The sequence below is a fragment of the Strigops habroptila genome, chromosome 8 (assembly GCF_004027225.2).
Source record: "Strigops habroptila isolate Jane chromosome 8, bStrHab1.2.pri, whole genome shotgun sequence".
Classification (NCBI taxonomy): domain Eukaryota; kingdom Metazoa; phylum Chordata; class Aves; order Psittaciformes; family Psittacidae; genus Strigops; species Strigops habroptila.
The window spans coordinates 50,063,540-50,084,054 of NC_044284.2; the positions used below are offsets into that span (position 1 = coordinate 50,063,540).

At 38.2% G+C, this 20,515-nt stretch overlaps 2 protein-coding genes across 8 annotated transcripts in view; one reads left to right on the top strand and one right to left on the bottom strand.

Annotated features, from left to right (window-relative positions):
• The window catches only part of MIGA1 (mitoguardin 1), a 42,532-nt gene extending 36,161 nt beyond the window's left edge, over positions 1-6,371 (bottom strand). For 2 of the 3 annotated variants that reach the window (XM_030493952.1, XM_030493950.1), the window contains exons 1-6: positions 6,146-6,274; positions 5,024-5,194; positions 2,161-2,338; positions 1,485-1,621; positions 1,103-1,229; positions 513-649 (exon numbers count right to left, since the gene is read on the bottom strand). In XM_030493952.1, the coding sequence (XP_030349812.1) occupies positions 513-649; positions 1,103-1,229; positions 1,485-1,621; positions 2,161-2,338; positions 5,024-5,122 (678 nt within the window). In that variant the 5' untranslated portion in view covers positions 5,123-5,194; positions 6,146-6,274. Of the gene's footprint in view, positions 1-512; positions 650-1,102; positions 1,230-1,484; positions 1,622-2,160; positions 2,339-5,023; positions 5,195-6,145; positions 6,275-6,300 lie in introns of those variants that run through there. The other variant, XM_030493951.1, reaches the window with a different exon arrangement.
• A 70-nt stretch (positions 6,372-6,441) lies between these two features.
• USP33 (ubiquitin specific peptidase 33) overlaps positions 6,442-20,515 on the top strand; it is a 40,863-nt gene continuing 26,789 nt past the window's right edge. For 3 of the 5 annotated variants that reach the window (XM_030493901.1, XM_030493902.1, XM_030493905.1), the window contains exons 1-6: positions 6,442-6,709; positions 11,842-11,902; positions 12,344-12,449; positions 13,506-13,559; positions 15,623-15,685; positions 18,097-18,249. In XM_030493901.1, coding sequence (XP_030349761.1) covers positions 11,901-11,902; positions 12,344-12,449; positions 13,506-13,559; positions 15,623-15,685; positions 18,097-18,249 — 378 coding nt within the window. In that variant the 5' untranslated portion in view covers positions 6,442-6,709; positions 11,842-11,900. Of the gene's footprint in view, positions 6,710-11,841; positions 11,903-12,343; positions 12,450-13,505; positions 13,560-15,622; positions 15,686-17,344; positions 17,495-18,096; positions 18,250-20,515 lie in introns of those variants that run through there. The other 2 variants (XM_030493903.2, XM_030493907.1) reach the window with 2 other exon arrangements.

Sequence of the window (20,515 nt, forward strand, 5' to 3'; positions counted from 1 at the left end):
TAATGCACTAGAAATAATGAAAGCCACACAGGTGTATGCTTATTTCAAAATACTTTTAGCATTTAGTTCCTAAGAAAAAAGGAATATAAATAAAGTTCACATACACTATTTGTGACTATTCATAAATTGATCATCTTTCCCAAGATCTTTATCTTTGCTAAGGACATATACTCCCACATAGTCATAAAAGAAAGGGATGACTCAGGGATTTTGTGGAGAGAACTAGTATGCTTGGTAGCTTGTTAATACCACCCAGAAGCAAACACTGATGCAACAGCAATTGCCACAAAAATAAATAACACTAATTCTCTCCCCCCACCCTCCTCCAAATAACCAACCAAAGAAATCAAAAGGAACAAAACTAAGTATCCTTTAAATGCAATACCACTAAATTGGAAATTTGAACCCATTCTCAGTTTTGGTAATTGAATTAGAAGTTGAAAAGATTCAGGTAACAAAGTGCAATGAATTGTTAGGGCAGCAGCAACAGATTCTAGCTTGAGTATACTCACTTCTACACTTTCTTCTGCAATTGCATCTCCTGCTCCCAGCTTAATGGAACCACAATTTGCTTCATCTTCAACTTGCCTGTTACGGAAAGTTAGTGCCTGTTCCCACCGACGCAGCGCTTCTTCAAAAAGCTCCATACCTAGGGGAGATCAGGAATACCTCCATTTCGTCAAACACACAGCTTCCACAGGTACGCACATTTTAGAGTGGCAGGAAACATTGTAGCTAATAAGCATGATTACAGCAGAGATGTAAGCTTTTAAAACAACATTAATTTCCATTCTTAAAAAGAATAGAAATGCCTTTTTAATAAGACAAAGGAGTTCACAATTAAAGCAACAATGTCCACTGTATTTTTCCTATTTATTTTTTAAAATAATTTGATGGATTACTACTACAAATAGAGGAATAAAACAATATCTATTCTCTAGATCAAGAAAGATATAATTATTTTATGAAATGTTCTTAAACACATGCCAACAGGATACTGTGAAAGAATACCACACTAATAGTGCGTGTCACTTTGCCATAAACCCAAGAAATTATTTACATTCATTGTTAGTAGATAATGAACATTCTTACTATGACTTACCCATCAAGTACAAATTTTCAGGTGTGGTCACTGGAATATTGACAAGCTTAATATCATCTTCATCTGCCTTATCCCAGGAATTCGAATTGCCACAAGCACAACTGTGACAAGAAGTGGCACTCTGAACCTTCAAAAAATAAAGAAAATTTGAAATGCTGTTGCACAGAGTGTCCTTAAAACTACATTCCTGCCAGAGTACAGTACATCCACGCTCCCTGCCTAGAAACTGGCTTTACCACCTAGTAAGTACAATGGCCTTCTCAGCATCCCTAGCCACCTGTGCAGCTTGTTGAAGAAAGTAGTTTCAGCCCAGTGAAACCATTAGGTGCATATTCAGTGCAAGTCAGTAGACATTGAAGAGCCTTAAAACACTTTTGCTTACCGAGGCCAGACTTTGAACTGAACCAGAGCATTTACTGAAAAGTCCTCCATTTGCATAGATACAAGACTGAGATCCTTTTTCCTTCACAGAGCTCAGAGAAAGTGTCAAGTTTTGCCGACTACTGGAACAACTAGAACCTAAGAGATACACTGATGTTAAAGCTGCTGCCAACTCAAAATACTGTACCTTTCATTAGCAAGATCTATCAGGAATTGCATTTATTCTTTTCAACAAAATACATTTAGAAGCAAGCAATAATTATTCTTTTATTTACACTTCTACAGGAGAAACTATAAATTACAACAGTCAACATCTGTAACAATAACCATGCATTTGAGCATAATTATTTTCCCATCCTATAAAAAATTAAATCTGCTTTTCTCAGTATTGAGGTATATCCACAAGACAGCAAACCCGACTGTTAATACACTATCCATAAAAAAAGTTTTAATCCAACTTCATGACTAAAACTTCATCTTTGAGAACAAGACCAGCTTATTTTAAGACACAGTAATTTTGCTCGAATTTGCACAATTTCTACTTTAACAATTCAAATCTACTCTGCATTAAATGAAAATAGTTTGTTTTACTACTACACAGTTATGCACACCCTTCCCCTCACACTCCTTTTCCTCCCCTCCAAGAAACAAAAATACTTGGGGGTTCCTTCATGTACCTTTTTCTGATGCAGCTGCTTTGGTACACTCTAGTACTAGATGATTTGGTTCCCATGGTGGCACTTTCTTGTTTTTCTTTCCACGTCTTCTTTTAAAGTGATGGGCCAGAAAAATAACAGATATTGCACTCACTGCTGTTACCGTGAAAAGCTTCTTTAATCCAGGGGAGAGCTTTAGCTGAAAATAAGAGTGTGACTTCATTAGAAGTATATGCTCCTTAACTCCCACCCTTCCTCCTCCTCTCCAGTAGGCAGTGTTCAACCTAGGCTATAGCTTGTCTGAGGGAGATAAGAGATGCTGCTCTCACACAGCCTGTGAAGCAACCGGGAAAGGACACAACTACCTGCTGCTCAAAATTTGTGATGGCCAGTAGGTGACAGGGTTTACAAAGGGGCTGGTGTGACAAAGCAAGCAGCAGTGAGAACTATAAGGTATATTGCAAATCCATGAACTTCAGTGATCTAAGTAAGTGACTTTCGGACAAACTTTTTTTTTTTTTTTTAATTTATTGATTTATTTTTAATGTCAGGACAATGCAGGGCTTCAATTAATTCTGTAACAGCAAAAAAAGTACTGAGAGGAAAGCCACCCTTCACAACTAGATTATCACTTGCACTGTGAAAGAGTGAAAGATACAAAAGCTAACATTTGCATGGTGTTTCAATTTGGGAAGATCAGGTATTTAAACATCTTTCTCTAAACCATTTTTTTTAATTATTTTTTACATTTTATTTTGGATATAGATGAATCATGGGTTTACAGGCATTTAAACTAGTAAATAAGAACCACATATACGAGCAACTGGAATTAAAACCCATTAACAAAGTTTATAAAATTCAAAGTTACAAGATACATAGAGAAAAAAAGCCATTTAACTGGAAATTGGAGTCCACATTCACAAAACCTCTTGGAAATGTAGGCTGCTTGAGAAACAGACTGCTGGGAAAAAACAGTCTTTGGGGCTAATACAGTGTTTCTGAAACACTTTTCCTCATACAAGCTAGGAGCTGGCTACACAGAGTACCACTGCACTCAGGCAGTCACTGGTTGCTGTGCAATTGGTTAATACTATCAGAGTTGTGTAAGTTTAAGAAGCACTGAAAGCTTTGCTCTGCATTGAGTTCGCAATCAACAAGTCAAACACCTTTGACTCGAGAACCCTGTCCTTAGTGGTACTCTATCTTGACCGAGACTGAAAACCTAGCACTGTACTTTGCAAGGAGAAGGAAATCACTGAAACACAGCATAAACACGTGCTTACAAAAGATTTGCATTTCACAGAAAAGAGTTAATAACCAAATAACTGAGATTAAAAGCCAGAAGTTCATAGAATTAAATGCTAGAACTAAAGTTTCAAAGTACTGTAATGGATTTTTATAAATTTATCTGTGCCTACAAGCACCCTCATGAATAAATTAACAGTGAAATGAAAACCGCTAAGGAGAGGAAAGCTAATAGTTGCACAAAATGCGAGTTGCACATGGTATTTAAAAAGGGCATGAATATGCTGCAATGTAAAAAAGAAATCTGTGATCACGCAGTGAGAGTTTTAAAGTAAATACAGAAAAAATGGAAAATTATCAGATGCAGTTGAGACTGAGACGATCTCAGTCTGGTTTTATATGAAGTAAAATTTTGAAAAGCATTTACATGCAAATATAAAAAACAACATAGCTGTTGCTTACAAGCATTTACTTCAATAAAAATTAAGTACAGCCATATTAAAGACAATGGGTTTTAAAGGCAGAACTTTATTAGGATCTGCTAATAGCTTTTTTTTAAATTATTATTGGCATTCCTAAACATTTTCTTTTCTTTATCTTTGTCAATGATTCAGCATACACAGAATAGAAAAAAATCTACTGAATCATATTCTGTACAACCAGCTAGAAACTCTTTTTTTCATCCTGTGTATTATGGCATCAGAATGTGGCTCACTCTTCAAGAAATTTATTCTCTGAGGGACATGACTGAAGACTTACTACTTTCTCAAGTAATTCTGACTTATTTCAGTCTATCATCTATAACATATGTAGTTAGGCATAGCTGCCTATCACATAGGCAACTAACACCTCTCTTTGAACCTCCACAACACCATTTACAGCTCCTCCTCCCTGTCTTTGACATGAAGGTGCTCTAGGGACAAATCTTATGATTCCCTGCAGGAGTATCAGCTTCACAATACTTCCAGCTTTTGGCAACCTGAAAACTAAGCTTGTAATGTACTCCTCATCACCTAGACTTGAGTTACTGCATTCCATGTTGCTAGTGAAAACTAGCCTGTAATATCAATAAAAGAAAATAAAAATAAGTCACTTCAGGGCCATCTGTAAAAGGAAATACTATGATTAGTAGAGCCTTAAGATTTTATTTGAAGCAGCTCTTTCTGTAAGTCAAATAAACACAGTCATATGCCACTTATCATTCAGATTAATTTGATGAGTGGCACTAGCTACCCAGAAAGTATTTCAGACCACACAATACTATTATTCAAAATTTAATGACAGTTATGTTTAGTTTTGAAATACCTAAAAGCTTCTACCAAGAAAAAAAAAAAAAGACAAATTGAGGATTTTGGTATTCAATTTGATGAGAGTCATTCTGCTGCTGCAAAATGAAGACATATTGACATTGAAGATAAAGCAATCTCTTCAGTCTCATGTAGGATGATGCACTAAGCGTTTATTAGCAGAAAAAGACAAGAAAACCCCTACTTTGGTTCAGTGTTCTAAATAAACTAAAAATCAAGGTATTTTGTACAAATTTAATTCACGTGAAGCTCAGAAGAGCAAGTACAACATTACAAGTATTAAACTTCTAAATGTACATCAAAAGTGACAATATTTCGATAATATGTATTACCTGGTTGAGAGAATGATACCAGGAAAGGGGAAGATGAAATACCCGTAAGGCTACCGTCTTCAGAGAAAACCGCGCCTCAGTAACAGCTTCTTCTGACATGGCTCCTTCTCTCCCATAACCTCATTAAGTGGCACTATCTTGAAAACAGTCACAGGTGGTCTCTGCAATACTCTGTCAAATAAAGGATATATACTAAATAATGTAATAAAAGCCAGATAGCTTTCTTCTACAAGTTTCAATCTCCTACATAACATGTGTATGACTTCTTTGATTGATGGTTCTGAGTGGAGACTTGTGCTTCATTAGGAGACAGTGAATTTGCTGATTCAGTTTAGGCCCCATTCCTTCACACTGCTCTGTGCAGACACCTGTACATGTATAACCAGAATCTACAGAAGACTCAGTCTGCTTTTATCAGCTGGCAGTTCACTTCTCATATTCTCCAAATCCATACATGACAACAACCCCTTGTCACTACTGTTGGGAGAACGTGTTTGCCAGCTAAGAGAGTTAAAAGATTTGAGAGCAGCCTGAAGTTTACCTCATTCAAAAGCTTCATTTTTATTGCAGACACAATGAGGAATAGATACTATAGCCTGACATAGTCTCCCCCCTTAACAGGACCATCCCCCCTTACTCCCTGATGCTAAACACGAGGCGAAGCTTCTGTCCGTGACATCCAGGACCGCAACCGGGGCATGGAGCGATGTGAAAGCAGAGGGCGGGCTCGCATGCCGAGGGCGCTGGCAGCTTTGACCACCGGCTATGTCCCTTCCGCCGACCCCGCCAGGCTGCGCTGCCCGGAAGCGCTTCCTCGGGACAGGAGCCTCTCCCCGCCGCGGGACATGACCCACGGCCCGGCCGCCCTCGCAGGGACAGCGGACCCCGCCCCTGCAGCTGGTCCCGTTGGACGCAGGAGCCACCTCCGCCCGGCCCCTCCCCAGGCCCGGCAGCCCCAGCACCGCGGTGGGGGTGCCCAATCCTTGCGGCGCCTCGGACGGGCGACGGACGGAGCCGAGATGCCGGCCCCGCGCGCCCGTCAGCCCCCATCCCCACCGAGGCAAAGGCGGGCGCGCCTTTCCCTGAGCCGGGTCCCGCCCTACGGCTGCCGCCCTCGGTTACCTGCCGAGCGCCGGGGCAGGGGCCGCAGGCAGCAGCCACAGCTCCCCGCGGGCGGGTCCCTCCCGCCCCGCACCAGCAGCTGCTCGGAGACCGGCCGGAGATCTGCTTCCGGGCCACCGAGGAGCAGCCGAGGTCGACCGAGAGGCAGCCCTTACCGCTGCCACGTGAGGGTGACCCGCTCCGTTAGGAGTGCGCGTCGGCCATCTTTACACAGGGCAGCCTCCTCCTGCGGACGGCCGGGTAAGGCGGGGTAAGAGCCTGAGTCCGCCATCTTTGTGCGGGGCAGCGCTCACATGAGCGGCGCAGACGCTGCGCGCAGCCATCTTTGTGCGGGGCGCGTCCCGGCGTTGCAGCGGCCGGTGTCTGTCCGCTCGTCCCTGTGAGGAGGCACTGGCGGAGCTGTGGCCTGTGCGCGCACTTTCTCCGCCACCGCGGCCTTTTGCACCGCCGCGTCCCGGGCGGCGGAGCGCTGCTAACGGAGGCTGCTCGCCACCGGTGTGAGCCGCGGGGCTGGCCCGGTTTAGCTCTGGGCTTTGCGCACGGTGCGTCCTCCCGGCTGCTCCGGTAAGAGGGGGAAAGTCCTGCTAGCGGCGGGGAAGGTGGGTCGCGTCCGGTGTCCGTGAGGGGAGACAGGAGCGCAGCGGGCGGCGTCTCCGCCCTGTCTCAAAGTCCAGGGCGGCTCGGCCCGCTGGGCGCGTTGGCACGGTGATGGCTGCCGCCGGCGGGAGCCCTCTCGGCGGCTGGGGCGCCGCGCTCCCGGAGGGCTCGGTGGGGCCGGGGGCGGTGTGCGGCCGGCCGGGCTGCCTGCCCTGCCGAGCCGCGGGGCGGTGGATCGGCGGCGCCCGGGATGCCCGCTCCGGGTCAGCGGGTCGGCAGCGGGGTTGGTGCGTGCCCGCCCGCCTGCCTGCTGAGGCCGGAGAGCCCGGAGCTGACCTCCGCAAATACCTGTTAAAGCTGAAGCCGTGCGGCTGCAAGGGTGCAGTGCCGAAAACCAGTAATTTACTTGTAATTTACTTGTAAATTACTTGTAAATTACTCCGTTCCGTGAGGTATGTACACGCTTAGATCACCATGTACGAGGGATGAAATAAACTGGAGAAAGAAGTCTGGTATAACACCCAGTGGAAAATCACTGTGGACTTCTGCGTGCAGGCAAAGCCTGGGTTAGGAAAATCCTCTTATGAACATAAAGGTCAGCTAATGGGTTTCATAGTTGGGGTTTAAAGTGGTGGAAGAAAGAAATGGACGGTCTATGTACCCTAAAGGGCAGTATAAATTGAAAAATGTCTAACCCTGTAAGAGGATATACCCTCAACTCCAGTATTTTTTGTATATCCTTTATTTTTGGAAACAATAGTTTGTGACAGGAAAAAAAAACCCACTAATGAAAGCCGCTTAAAAAAATTGTGTCTTGCTTGAGTGGATGGTTCTTGGTGCCTGAAGAGAAGGGAGCAGGTGTCTTTCATCAGCTTACTGAGCATGCTTTTGTCATTTACTGGGAAATACCAGGTTTTATTCTAAGTAGTCAAAATAAATTTCCTACCAGAGTTAGGACTGGTGCTGTCTTTTGAATATGATACTCTAGAATTGATGGATTTAAAAAAAAGTAGGAATAGGGAGGCATGGGAGATGAAAATCAAAACCACCTACTGATTAACAGAATATGAAGGAATTTAGTTTGTGAAATTAACCTTAATATTCCCTATTATTTTTGGGGGTGGGTTGGAACTAGATGATCTTAAGGTCATTTCCAACCCTAACTATTCTATGATTCTATTTCTTAACCTAAGGAGACTATTCTCAAGTTTGATGAAAGTATTACTCATGTACGTTGTTATGCTGAATTAATTTCTGTAATAAATTGTCAAAGAATCCAGTAAAATTTTTAAAGAGCAGCACAGTTCTTCAGAAAATTGATAGAAAAATGTACATCTTAAAAACCTGAGTAGGTATGTCTGAGGAGGTAGCTTCAATGGGCATGTATAGTTTGGAGTAAATGCTGATGGGTTTTTTCTGAAGTGTGAAGAATGTCTATATGATAACTACTTACTGAAGTTCCAGAGCTCTTTAATATTCCAAGTAACAACATTGCACCCCTGTGTCACTCCTACTTTGTTGCCATAAAATGAAAATAAATGCTAAATTGTTCCAGTGCATCACTAGTAAAATAACTTTGAGCGCAAATAAGCCTGAACTTGGAGCTTATTGGTTTGATACGCTGTTATTCAGACCTGTACAGGCAAAATAATAAAAGCCTGTAATGAAGATACAATTACTGCTTCAGGTAATTGCTGCCTTCACAATAATCCTTTTATTCTTAAAATATTCTACCAGCATTTGCTTACTGAACCCTGTAAAATGGTCTGTTAAAATAGCTTTATATTAGGGATATCGGTGGAATAAAGATATATATTTGTTTATTTCAACAATTGTTGAAATTTTAATTACTGTAACTAGGCAGATAATTTAAACTCTGTTATGTTTCTTTAGGAAATATGCTCCCTGCGTGAGCCTAAGACCATTTTCAAGATCAGTTGAATTCTTTTAGTGTTTGGTGGGATTTTTCTGCATGTGTGGTAGGTCTTCCATGGTGTGCACCACATAAGTCTGTGTTGGCATGGAATTCTGCTGAGTAATAAATAGGTTGCTGGTCATGATGCTTTAAATTATGGTTCACATTTCTCTGATGGCTCATGAGTGCAAATTGTTTGGGTTTTTTTTTTTTAGTGAATGAAAGAATAAACAGGAACAAAACCCCCCAAACTGGAGTTCAAGATAAGAGTTACAGGCTTTTTTTTGGGTTTGGTTTTTTTTTTTTTTCCTTTGAAGTGTTACTCTCTATGAATGCACTAGGCAAAAATGGGTTAGAAGTCCTTCTTTTGAACATTAGTTGAATGGTGTAGTATGATGCATTGAGATATGTGAGTTGAAACAAACCTTTCAGTGGAGACAATGAAGAGGCTGGCAATAGACTGCAATGTTCTCTCCCAGATATATGGGAAGTTTATTGCATGAATACGATAATGAACAGTTAGTGCGAAAAGTTGAGTTCTTGAGTCAAGTTTTACTTCATTGTTAGCCTCACAGGGAAACAAAAATGTTTCTTGCATCCTGTATAATGTAGGTCCATGGTTTTCAGCTTGTGGTTTTTTCTAAGGTTCCTGTGAGACCACAGAATACTTCTGAAGTGACCATTGGACACATGATTGCTGTCTAGAAAATTGTTATTGAGACAGGAATTCTTAGAGTTCTGCAACATGAGAAAGGTTGAAATTAATGATATAGATGCTTTCCAGAGCCTTTCTCTGTCTTTCTAATATAAGAACTTTTGGTTCAGGAAGCTTCAGAGCTGGGAAGTATTCAGGGAAGTTACATATTCTTGTAAAATTTTTATTCTTCTGTGGATGTCTTCTTTTGGTCAGTGGTAGAAATAGGATACTGGGCTAAAGTGGGCATGACTGGGGGCATAAAGTGGGTTACACTCCACCTTCAGAACAGGAGTATAAAATGGAATGTAAGAGAAACTACAGAAGTAGATTATTTTTAATTACTGAATATGCGAAGAAGCGACTTTTGGATGAGGTCAGTGCAATGCAGAAGCTTGTGAAAAAGAGGATGTGATAATGAGATACATGGGTAGAGGAAGATAAGCAATCTTTTCAGATAGAGTAGGAAGTGGTGAAATGGAGGAAGGGCAGTGAGCAAGGGAGGGGCTTACCCTGGGCTTGCTAGGACTTCCAGAGATGAAGGATGAAACATGGTTTTGAAATGAATTATGCAATTTTAGACTTTAACATAAAATTTTACAAAATGTGTTACTGCAGCTAGGTATATTAAGCTGCCAAGGTCACGGCAGTACACTGAGTTGTCATGGTTGCTTACAGGGTGGAAGGAAGTGTGTAAGAATTCTGTTAACAGAAAGTGAAAGGCCATTCAGCTTTGCCAATGTAATAACATATAAAGAATCAGTAACACTAAGTAGACTTCTACAAGGGATGCTCTCCATATGGACAGGGATAGGGACCACATCTGTGGGACATGAGTTTCATCATGTTTTGGTCTTTCTGATCATTATTATGAGAAGCGAGATGCAGACCGCACCAAGAAACAGAATCCAGTATGAGCAGAAGTCCTGGGGTTGGGTTTGTTCAGCACTGCAGGTCTGGATTTGTGTGGTTCCAGATGTGAAAAGTAGCTATTAAATACAAATCTGGCAGCATGAGGTGAAGTCTTCATTCATTGCTTTGTGGTACTTGGAATAATGCAGTCAGAAAGCTTCTTACATTAAAAAAAAATAAGCCTAAAGCTTTACTAATCCATTGTACAAGTCTCTATAAAGCACTTGTGTTAAATCAGCATTAATTCACACTGAATTTTTTTAAGGTTGTCAGGGCTTTATTTGAGACTCCCTTGTACATATTTAATGTTTTAACAGACCTTGCAAAATGTGAAAAATGAAACATGCATTCATGTTTCTATTTCTGTTTTGAAAAGGAGCTTTACAGTTCAGAGCAGCATGCTAATGTGACTGAAGTTGAGGAGGTTTTGCCTGAAGAACTGTAGTTTTCATATTTGAAGTGTCTTTCGCATAGGTTACACATGGACACTGAACTGACGAAATACTTCTCCATCTGCAGTTTATACTTGAGTAATGATTTGTAAATGTCATACCACTGGTCCAGGAAGAGAATTTAGACCTCCTCTTGAAAAAAATACTGAATTATTAATTTACTGTAATATTTCCAGTCTTGTGAGATTAGTTCTTAAATATTTTATTGAACAGCTGTCAACATGATACTCAAAAACACTGAAAAATACACACATTTGAGTATATATATACTCTATTTATATATAATGCACAAGATTATCTATATATTTTTTATATATAAATAAAATATATTTAAGTATATAAATGCAGTTATATACATGCGTGTCTATAATAAATTATGTGAAGTGTTGTTTATTACTCCTATACAAATAATACACGATACTTTTATATTATTTGTAAAGGAATGTTTATAGGAACAATATAGACTATTTATACACATACACATATATAAAAAACCCCGTTTGATGACCAAAGGGAACTGAAATGACTCTTCATTCAAAGCAATCTTTTTGCGAGGCAACGAAAGTAAAGACCAAGTCAAAGATAAACTGAAAGTTTACTGGGAAGTGTGTCTGAGATACCCACTAGGCAAAGCTTGTTTTCCCCCACGCTGTCAAAGCCCCATGTTACTTAATAATCAAAGGCATGATTGGTCACGTAGTGGAAAGAGCAAACCTAAAGCTGCCAAAGCAAACGGGTGAAGTGGAAAGAGATGCTGATGATGGTGCTACTGGCTATGAACGGATGAAGGAGTGTGCTTCACTGAGTTAGGATAGAAGTTTAGTTGCAAGCCTTGATAAAAGAATGATAGATTGGACAGATAATAATTGGTCAAAGAAAGCTTAAGATTTCTTGGGGTTTAGAGAGGCTGAGGTATCAATAGTAATTAAGTGATAAAACGAACAAAGTTCTTGGAAGGTTCTTATCTGCGTGCGGCAATTGGAGTATTTATACGAGGACAACGTTACCAAGTTCTTTATTTTCTTTTTGTAAAACATCATGGCTTTCTGTGCAACTATCAAAATGATAATGACAAAGTGAATGTATTTAGCATTCTTTTTCTGATAAGTTTCTGTGTCTGCCTCAGAGACCTTGTACGGACAGAGAGAACTCAAACAAAAGAAGAGCTCGAGTGTTCAGTACTACATGTGAGTTGCAAGTTTCAGTTTGCTTTTGATATATCATATGCCTGGGTCTAGAATGTGTCTTTGTAAATAAATAAAACTGAGATAAAGTTTCCTTCTCCTTTGACAAACAAGGCATGTGCTCGTGCATTTTAGCCTTCACAGCTTCAGCACCGTTCAGCAGTGTTGCGTAAGATCCCAGGAAGTTAAATAATTAATCCAAAACAGCTCTGCTCCACTCAGGAGTTTTAGAAGTCAGCTGTGTTTAATTTGAACCATTGGATTCCCTTACTGTTAATGAAGTTATTTATACTAACTTACTTTAAAAAGGCACATTCTTTTAAAAGTTATGTGTATGTTGCATATTAGATAACTAATATTGCTGCCTGCTGTAAGGAATTGGGTTTTACCAGTTATTACTTGTGTTGACAAGTGATTCTCTGCTCTTGAAAATCCCGGCTACAGGATTGTAGAAAATACAGCTTCTAAAATGTCATCGCCCAGCGGCAATTGCCCACACTTGCAGTCAGTTGGTGAAATAACAAAAGAGGAGTTGATACAGAAATCTCATGTGAGTTGTAGCAGCTTACTTTCTTCCTATCACAGTTAACTCTGGTCACTTATTTTAGCTACGTATCTTGTCATGTATTATTAGTTATAAAATGCATTTAAGTGTTAAGCATGGATAAAATCTTCTGTACTGGAATAGTGAGGTTTAAATTATGTGCAGGAAGAACTATGGTCTTGATAAAACTGAAAAACTATTTTTCAGTACTTAACACTTAAAGAGTGTCTTTCCCAGCAGTGTTTTCCAGTGCAAGTAATGTTTTAATGAAATTATTAGTTAAAAGAGTTCGCATAACAGCAAGATGAACTTTATTTTCAGACACTGACATTGTAGCAGTTATTTGGAATGTTAGTGTAATATAGTCTAACTGACTTGACTCCAAGTAGAAACTCTAACAGAGAAATTTATGCTTAAGTTTTTGTTGGACAGCAGTTCACTTTTTGATGGAGGAGCCACAGTTTGAGAAACTGCCCCTTCCTGAACTCTTGGTTTCCATCTAGCATTAATAAATGGAACAATCTTGAAAGATCTTGTAACCCATTTTAGTAGCTGGGAGGTGTCTGTCCATGGTGTTAAATTTCTTTATCTGAAAAGTGTAACAGTGAATGTGCTGCCGAGGGGTACAGCATTTCTCTAATGTTGCATCTTTTTTTGTAAACCTCTGCAGGTAGTGTTGACTTTCTGCAAATAGGAGTATGCAGTTATTAAAAGTTCTATCACTCATTTCTGTTTACAATAAATTTATGGGAAAGACCAGTTTTGATTTTTATTTTTTTTAATAATAATGTGGTATGATATATGTTTATTTTTATTTAGAAGAACAATTTTTGATTTAAAATGAAAACTCAGATCAAAGTTTTTAGTAGAAAAATATGCTGATCTTAAGACTATGTGAAGCAACCCAAAAATTGTATTGCCTATCAATACATCATTTGTTTTGTCTTTAGATTATTGAGTTGGTACTGAGCTTCCAGTGTTTTTCTTGTTTTGTCTAGAAGTTGTGGCTTACTAGTGAAAGTAAATTAAATAATACTTTGCTTGTGTGTGTAACTTCAATAGGGCACTTGTCAGGACTGTAAAGTCAGAGGACCCAACCTTTGGGCATGCTTAGAGGTAAGTTGTTCTTTTCTATAGTAGGATCATTTTCTAGTAATCTGTAGATAAAGTTGGTAGTATTTTTTTAAGAAAACAACTATAATGAAGTTCTTTAGTTTCTTTATTATTTAAAAGCAAAACCTGTTGCGCAGTTTATTTTTAAAATTATTTACCCTCCCTCAGGTACCTATTTCTTGTAGTTTAAGAATATTGAGTAAGGTTTAAGGTTTCTTCCTGAGTTATGATAGTTTTTGGCTCTTAAAGAAAATAAATATATTTACTCTTTTCTCCACATATGTAGATCTGAAAAATAATATATCATTCCTGAATTAAGTTTCTTTTTATAAGTCTCTCTTAGCATTTGTAGTAATAACATCTAGCAGTAAATGTTGACTTTTTACAGCATAAAAATACATTGACTTTTGTATTCTTAAGCAAAATAAAGAAAACCCACCTTATTTTAAAAGTTGTAGAAGTTTATATAATCATTCTTCAAACTTTGTATGATTTTTTTCTTTTTACAGTCTTTACAGTGGTTATAGTTCTTTAGTTCTTATTTAAATAAGCTTTTGTCGTATGCTTCTTGCTGTCTACAAAACATGCAATTTTCAGTGTATTAAAAAAAAAACCAGCTGTGAAAATGTTGCTTCTGATTGATCTATGATACCAACAGGAAAACATGTAGCTAATTTAGTTTTGTAAATGTCTTGCGAGTTCTTCAAACATACAGCTGTTTCCAGAGACTGAAATTCTGCTCTCATAGGCTTGACTTAATATATTGGCAGCTATTGTCTAAGTCCTGTCATGAAGATATCTAGGCTGAAATGCCAACCTTTAGGTGTATGTATGAGGATTTTTTAAAAATCTTCTTCATTAGTTTCCTTTTAGTGGATTAGGGTAACAGTTAAGAGATCAGACTATTGCTCCTTCTGTCAGTAAGGCATAGAAATGAAGGGGGAAAGAACCAGTATTTAATGTGTATTTCTTAGATGTCTTGAAGTTTTTAATTACATACAAAACCTCTCTTGGGAGTAGGAAGAGGTGTACAGGGATGCATCAACCTGACAGGTGGGGAAACACTGTGAAACTTAAAACATGTTTTTTATTTCTCACTTAGAGCTCTTAAACTGTTACTGAAAAACTCAGTTTCATACCAACATTTCCATAGGAGAATTTTGTAATTGCAGTAGGACACTTAGTGTCATGCTGTGATGTATCTCCTCTTGGATGAATTGGCATCTTGTCTTCACCTTTTTCAGTAGAAAAACATGGTGAGATCCCAGCATGTTAATTATCTGTAACTTAACAAATATCTGTGATTATTTAATATAGAAAATTGACTGTGTTCAGCTGCTATTTGATTGTATAAATTAACATGCTTAGTTATACAGATAACATGCTGTACCCTCCTGATTGTCTTGACTCATGCAAATGAGGAATTAATGAAAATTGCTTGAAGATTGGCAGCTGCAAGATTCCACACTCAACTCAGCCAAATATGTTTTGCAATTAGCACAATTAAAATCAACAATTATTTTGCATGTTATAATTAGAATGTAGTAAGTACTTAACCATATAGTGCTGGAAACTCTTATCTAAAGGTGAAAAAACTAATTAATTGTGAAGTAATACTCTGATAAATAGGCACCGCAGATAGGGACAAAGAGGCATATTTGTATCAACGTGTCATGATCTGAGGCTGTTGCAATTCAGTATTTTAGACACTGGGCTAACTTCATATTTTCTGTTACCATCTCTATCAAATCAGGAATTGTAACAAATACATGTTGACTTTAATATGAATAAATATATCAAAATGGCCAAAAAATTATATTCCAAACACATTAAACATCTAACACTGCCCACCAGTGAAAGGAGTTGAGTTAAATCTTGCAGCATTCTTAGTTGCTTTAGGTGATACTTATTTTAACACTTAGTATGCATGTCTCTTGGTTTGTATAGGACTCTGCAAGTTTGAAGTATGAATGAATTTTAAAGGGTCTGGCAGTATATTCCTATTCTGTAAACCTGTTTGGCGCCACTTTTTAATTCTGTATATTTCTTTATATCTTGCTCAACAGAATAGATGTACATATGTTGGCTGTGGTGAATCCTACGTTGATCACAGTACTACCCATTCCCAGGTATGTGCATTTGTTAGTAATACAGTTACTAGAAGCAGTGAACTAGACTTAGAGAACTTTTTTTCTCATTTTGGTGAAGTCAATAACCTGTGTTAATGTAACTGGAAGCTTCATTTGTTATGAATGTTGTTCATCTGTAGAAGCAGGTCTTACTAATTTAGGAGTATGTGAGTTTACAGTCTTTTTTGCAGCTGTGTAATTACTTACGTAATTCTGACATTGTACTCTGTAAAATAACATGGTGAAAATTGAAAAAAGAACAATTACTGATGATTTTCAAGATGCACAGACAAAAGATTTCTTGAGTACTTCCACTTAGATGAAGTACTTCACTACTCGGTCTAACTTTTTACAATTGTGGCTGCCTGATGGAAGGAAGTTGGATTAATGAAGATGAGAGCTGAACAGGTGTAATGAAGTATAAATTACCAGAAACAGGTGCTTTGTTGCTGCGTTATGCTCCCTGTTCCAGTGGCTACAGATGAAGAAACTGTAGACTGAGCCAAGCATGTCCTTTCCTGCTATTCCCTGATTTTCGGATCCAGCTTGGTAGGAGCAGTGGAGTGTGTGCACTATGTTCCCCAGCATGCCAAGTTCTGGCAAGGTTGGACAGCTTGAGTGCATCTGTTTGGGTCTTAAACTCACTGTCTGTTCTGTGCACACACATGTACAAGTGAAACATTTGCTAAAATGAAGCAAATGAGATGTATCATTCTCTCTTAACAAATATACTGAGGACAGAGGGATGGCAGTTTTATTAACATGTCATTTCACAATTGCTGACTTCCCAATTAAATTAAATTCTCTACCTCCAATTTACAGTTTGTTGGTCGGAAAATACATCTAAGGTTCCACACTGAGCAATTTTTGGTCCCTAAAAATGCTAACACCCTCCCCCCGCCCCCTCCTTGAATATGAAAATGAATGAATAGTATATACCAGGGTTTTACCAGAAATATGTTTTATGTTTGCATTGTACCACCACTCCTGATTTTTTTCCCAGGCAGGGCCTTGAGAGGAGTACATTTTTATACAAATCAATGGTGCATTAATATAAATCTATCTAAATAATATATTTTTTTTAGCCAACTATTTAAGCGGAAGCACAGTTCTAAAGCTTTTACAATAGATACGTATATGAGCTACTTGTAGTGCAATTGTAGACCAGATGGTCCCTGATTTTCTTGCCTACAATTTTATACTTCTTGGCTTTCTACGCTATTTTATTCCTATTTTACATGCTGTTTTAGAATGTTACTTACTTGTCAGGTAAGAAAGGGAATGGGTAGTTTTCTGGCTGTTGATGACATCTCCTTGTCTTGATTTTCCTATAACTTAATTTTAATTTCTGGATAGTGAGCCCTCTTCTGGATTGCCTCCCCCCCCCACTAAATGTCTCAGTAAACTCACTGAGAGAAACAAGGTTGACATGAATCAGTTCATTGTGTCCACTTCAAGAAAATTAATAAGCTGTTGCTCTGAAGACTTGTAATTATTTATGCAGCTGAAGCTGCAGAATCAAGCATATTCTCATTATCAAAATTGTCTGAGATATTGATGTAATCTGATGGTTTTTAGTAGGGGGAGGGCTACTTACTGAAATTGTAGCCCACAGTTTATATTAAAAATACTGTTCTTGTACAAGGCCTTATAAAATGGGCATCCTGCGGCAGTTGTAATATTTTCCTAATTTCTAGCAAATCCTTCATTGTCTATAAATCTGGCTGATGCTGATATATAAGGAAGAAATGCAGGAAGGATGGGTGGAAATATTTGGAGGATGATAGCAACTGTGTACACAGTCTTACAGTAAGCAAAGAGGTTAAAAAAAGAAAGGTGAAGATCAGAACAATAAAAATACTCTCCCATCTGTCAAATTTTTATATTGCTTCACAGTATGAAGCTGTCAACAAAGAACTAATTGAGTCTAGAATATATGTTTTGATGTGAGCACCTCGTACTGTAACTGAACTAGGAATCTTATCTTACTGTTCTGATTGATTGTTAAATAGCTTGGATTTCTACAGCAACCTGTAGAAACAAACACTGTCCTTATTATAGAGGAGGCAGCTGCCATTACGATCTATAGGAGACATTCCTGGAAAACTGGTTTGTTGTGAATTGTAACACTTCTGACAATAGGCTTTCTTCCTATTTTTGTAATTACACAGAGGCATGTCAGATATGACAGTGGCTCTAGATTCTGACAGTGGCTTGTTGCTAATTAGTGGCTTGTGCTAAAAATGAGTGTTGAAGAGTTTGTGCTACAGTTTCAGTAATTGCTGGTTTTTAATATTCTAACATATTTCATTGTTGAAAGGTGTAGAATCTTAATGCTTCTGTTGTAGCTTGCATGTAGCAGTATTATCCTAAATTTCTGAATAATAGTTTTGATTTTTGTTCTGTTTTAGGAGACAAAACACTGTCTAACTGTCAACCTTACTACACTCCGTGTTTGGTGTTATGCCTGTAGTAAGGAAGTGTTCCTGGATAGAAAATTAGGATCTCATTCTCCACTACCAAATGCAAGACTGTCTCACCAAGCACAAGAAAATAGTGTGCAGGTATTTTTTAACCCGATGAAACAAAAGCACCTGTAGCTTTGCATTAAGCATTGTGTCTTCTCCCAATGAGACACTGACTTTTCCTCCTTTCTTGTGGCTGAACTTCTATTATTTTCTATTTTCATAAAATTTCTTTAAAAAGACAGTGCCCAGCTTCTATGTTCTGTCTCTGTGTACCGCATGCTTCCTAAGAATGCTTTTTTCATCTTATTGTCTAATAGTTTGTAATCTACATTAAACTGTAAGGTACAGAAAAAGAACAGGGTTAAATTTAAGGTTGCAAGATTGGAACAGTTCACCTGTGCTTCCTCATTCTGTCACCTCTTGAAAATGTTAGTTGCAAAACTCCTTAGAGGAATCGCTGGCTAACTTTCAAGGAGCAGCAGAATGCCTTCGTATGCGTTGATGGATACTTGCCTAAGATACAAATTAATTCATACAACCAGAAATATATCCTAATTGTTAATCTGATTCAGCTAATATAAGACACTGAAAGGGATTCCTGTGGCTTAGTTTCTGAGGTTTAAACATGTCTATTCTTTGGTTTTGAGAAATGGCTGAAAAGGTCTTGATTTTTGTGTATGTATATGCATGTGGGAAAGTTTTTCTGGTGGAGTGGTATACACACAAACACTCCTGAATAGTTAAGAATTTAATTAGTATACAAGAATTTACTAAGAAGGCAAAAGTAACCTGCATATATTCTATATGTGTGTGTAATTTTGGTGTAGAATGACAAATATATTGTGTTAGATTCATGTGGAAAAATATATATCAAACTAGAAATCAGGAGAATGTTATTAGTGTTCTGTGGCACTAGAACAGTGCCAAGAAGAAAAATACGTCCAGTATCGGGGTGTTAAAATTAGTTGAGTAAAACACAGGCTTAAGATTGTAGTGTTTTAGATGATTATGGCATCAAAGACAAGACCTTATAAAAAGTGCTTAGCTGTTCCTAACTACCCATTTATTAACAATTAACATAGTAATGGTGAGCAAGATAATGAATAAAGGATTAGGTAGTATTGGAGACAAGTTAAAGGAAAAAAATCTAGCAAAGCAGACTTACACAGAGCACTTTGAAATATGCTGTTTGGTTGTCTTGTTCTCCAATTTCAACAATGTTTAGGTTTGGTTTGTTATTTTGTTATCTTCTAGTTCCACTAGTCTTTACTGGCATCAATACTGTTCACTCTGATAATATCTTTTGTAGAAAAGTGCTGTCTTGGAGATAGTTACGCTGCACTTTCTTAAGTATAATTGTTACAACACACATATCTGAAAAAAGGTGTTATTTCTGTATTGCACATTTAATGTACTTATATAAAAATTACAGGTAACAGTTAAAACTGACACAGGTACGAGTACAGTATTTCTAAAATTGTTTTGCTTGAGACATAGAGCTATGGAAGAGGTACTGTGATGCACAGGCTGGGGCTGGACAGAAAGATGGGCAGGTTTTCAATGTGTGTAGAGGGGATTTCCTTTAATATTTTCACTCTGAAGTTTAGTATTTAATATGAACGTGATCTGATAATTTTCTCATAAAATGCCAGCAGCTCAACTGGAATAGTTCCATTAGAATATTATTTTGTTTTTTAATATCTGTTGTCCAGAATTTCTGGTGACTTGATATAAAGCTTCCTTCAGAAGTCTGCACTTCTGTTCTACTTAACCTGTTCTAATCTTCCAAGGAAATGGGTATAATATACAGAAAAAAACAGTAGAACTTATAAAGTCTGTCAAACATTTTGTTTAGAACTGTTATTGATGTGCTCACGAAGAGCTTGTCATGCAGTAGATGTCTGCCTGCCTAATACTTTGTTCTTCTATTAGTACATTTTGCTTCCAATGGTCTCATTTGTCTTCCTTAAATGTAGTGAGCCATCTGGTGGCACATCAAAACCATATATGCTAACTTTTATGTGATGACTACTGTATTAGCTTTTCAGTGCTGGCTTACTGTCTGTTATCTGTCTGTTACCAAAGGGAAAGAAATACTATAATTTGCTTTGTTTTGACTCTTCAGCTGTTGGCATAAAATCATGCAGTGTTGTCACTGCTAATCTGAAAACAAAAATGTGGGGTTTTCCTTAGTAAACTTTCTCAGAGTAGCTGAGAAATCCTAGTATTTATGTGCAGTGAAATTTCAAAATGCATTCACGTAACTTTCAGTTCCTAGATTTGTTGGTGAAATTATACATAAGCTTAATTAAGAGGAAAATTGATAAATGTAAGTAAATATACTTTTTTTCTTTTGCTCCAT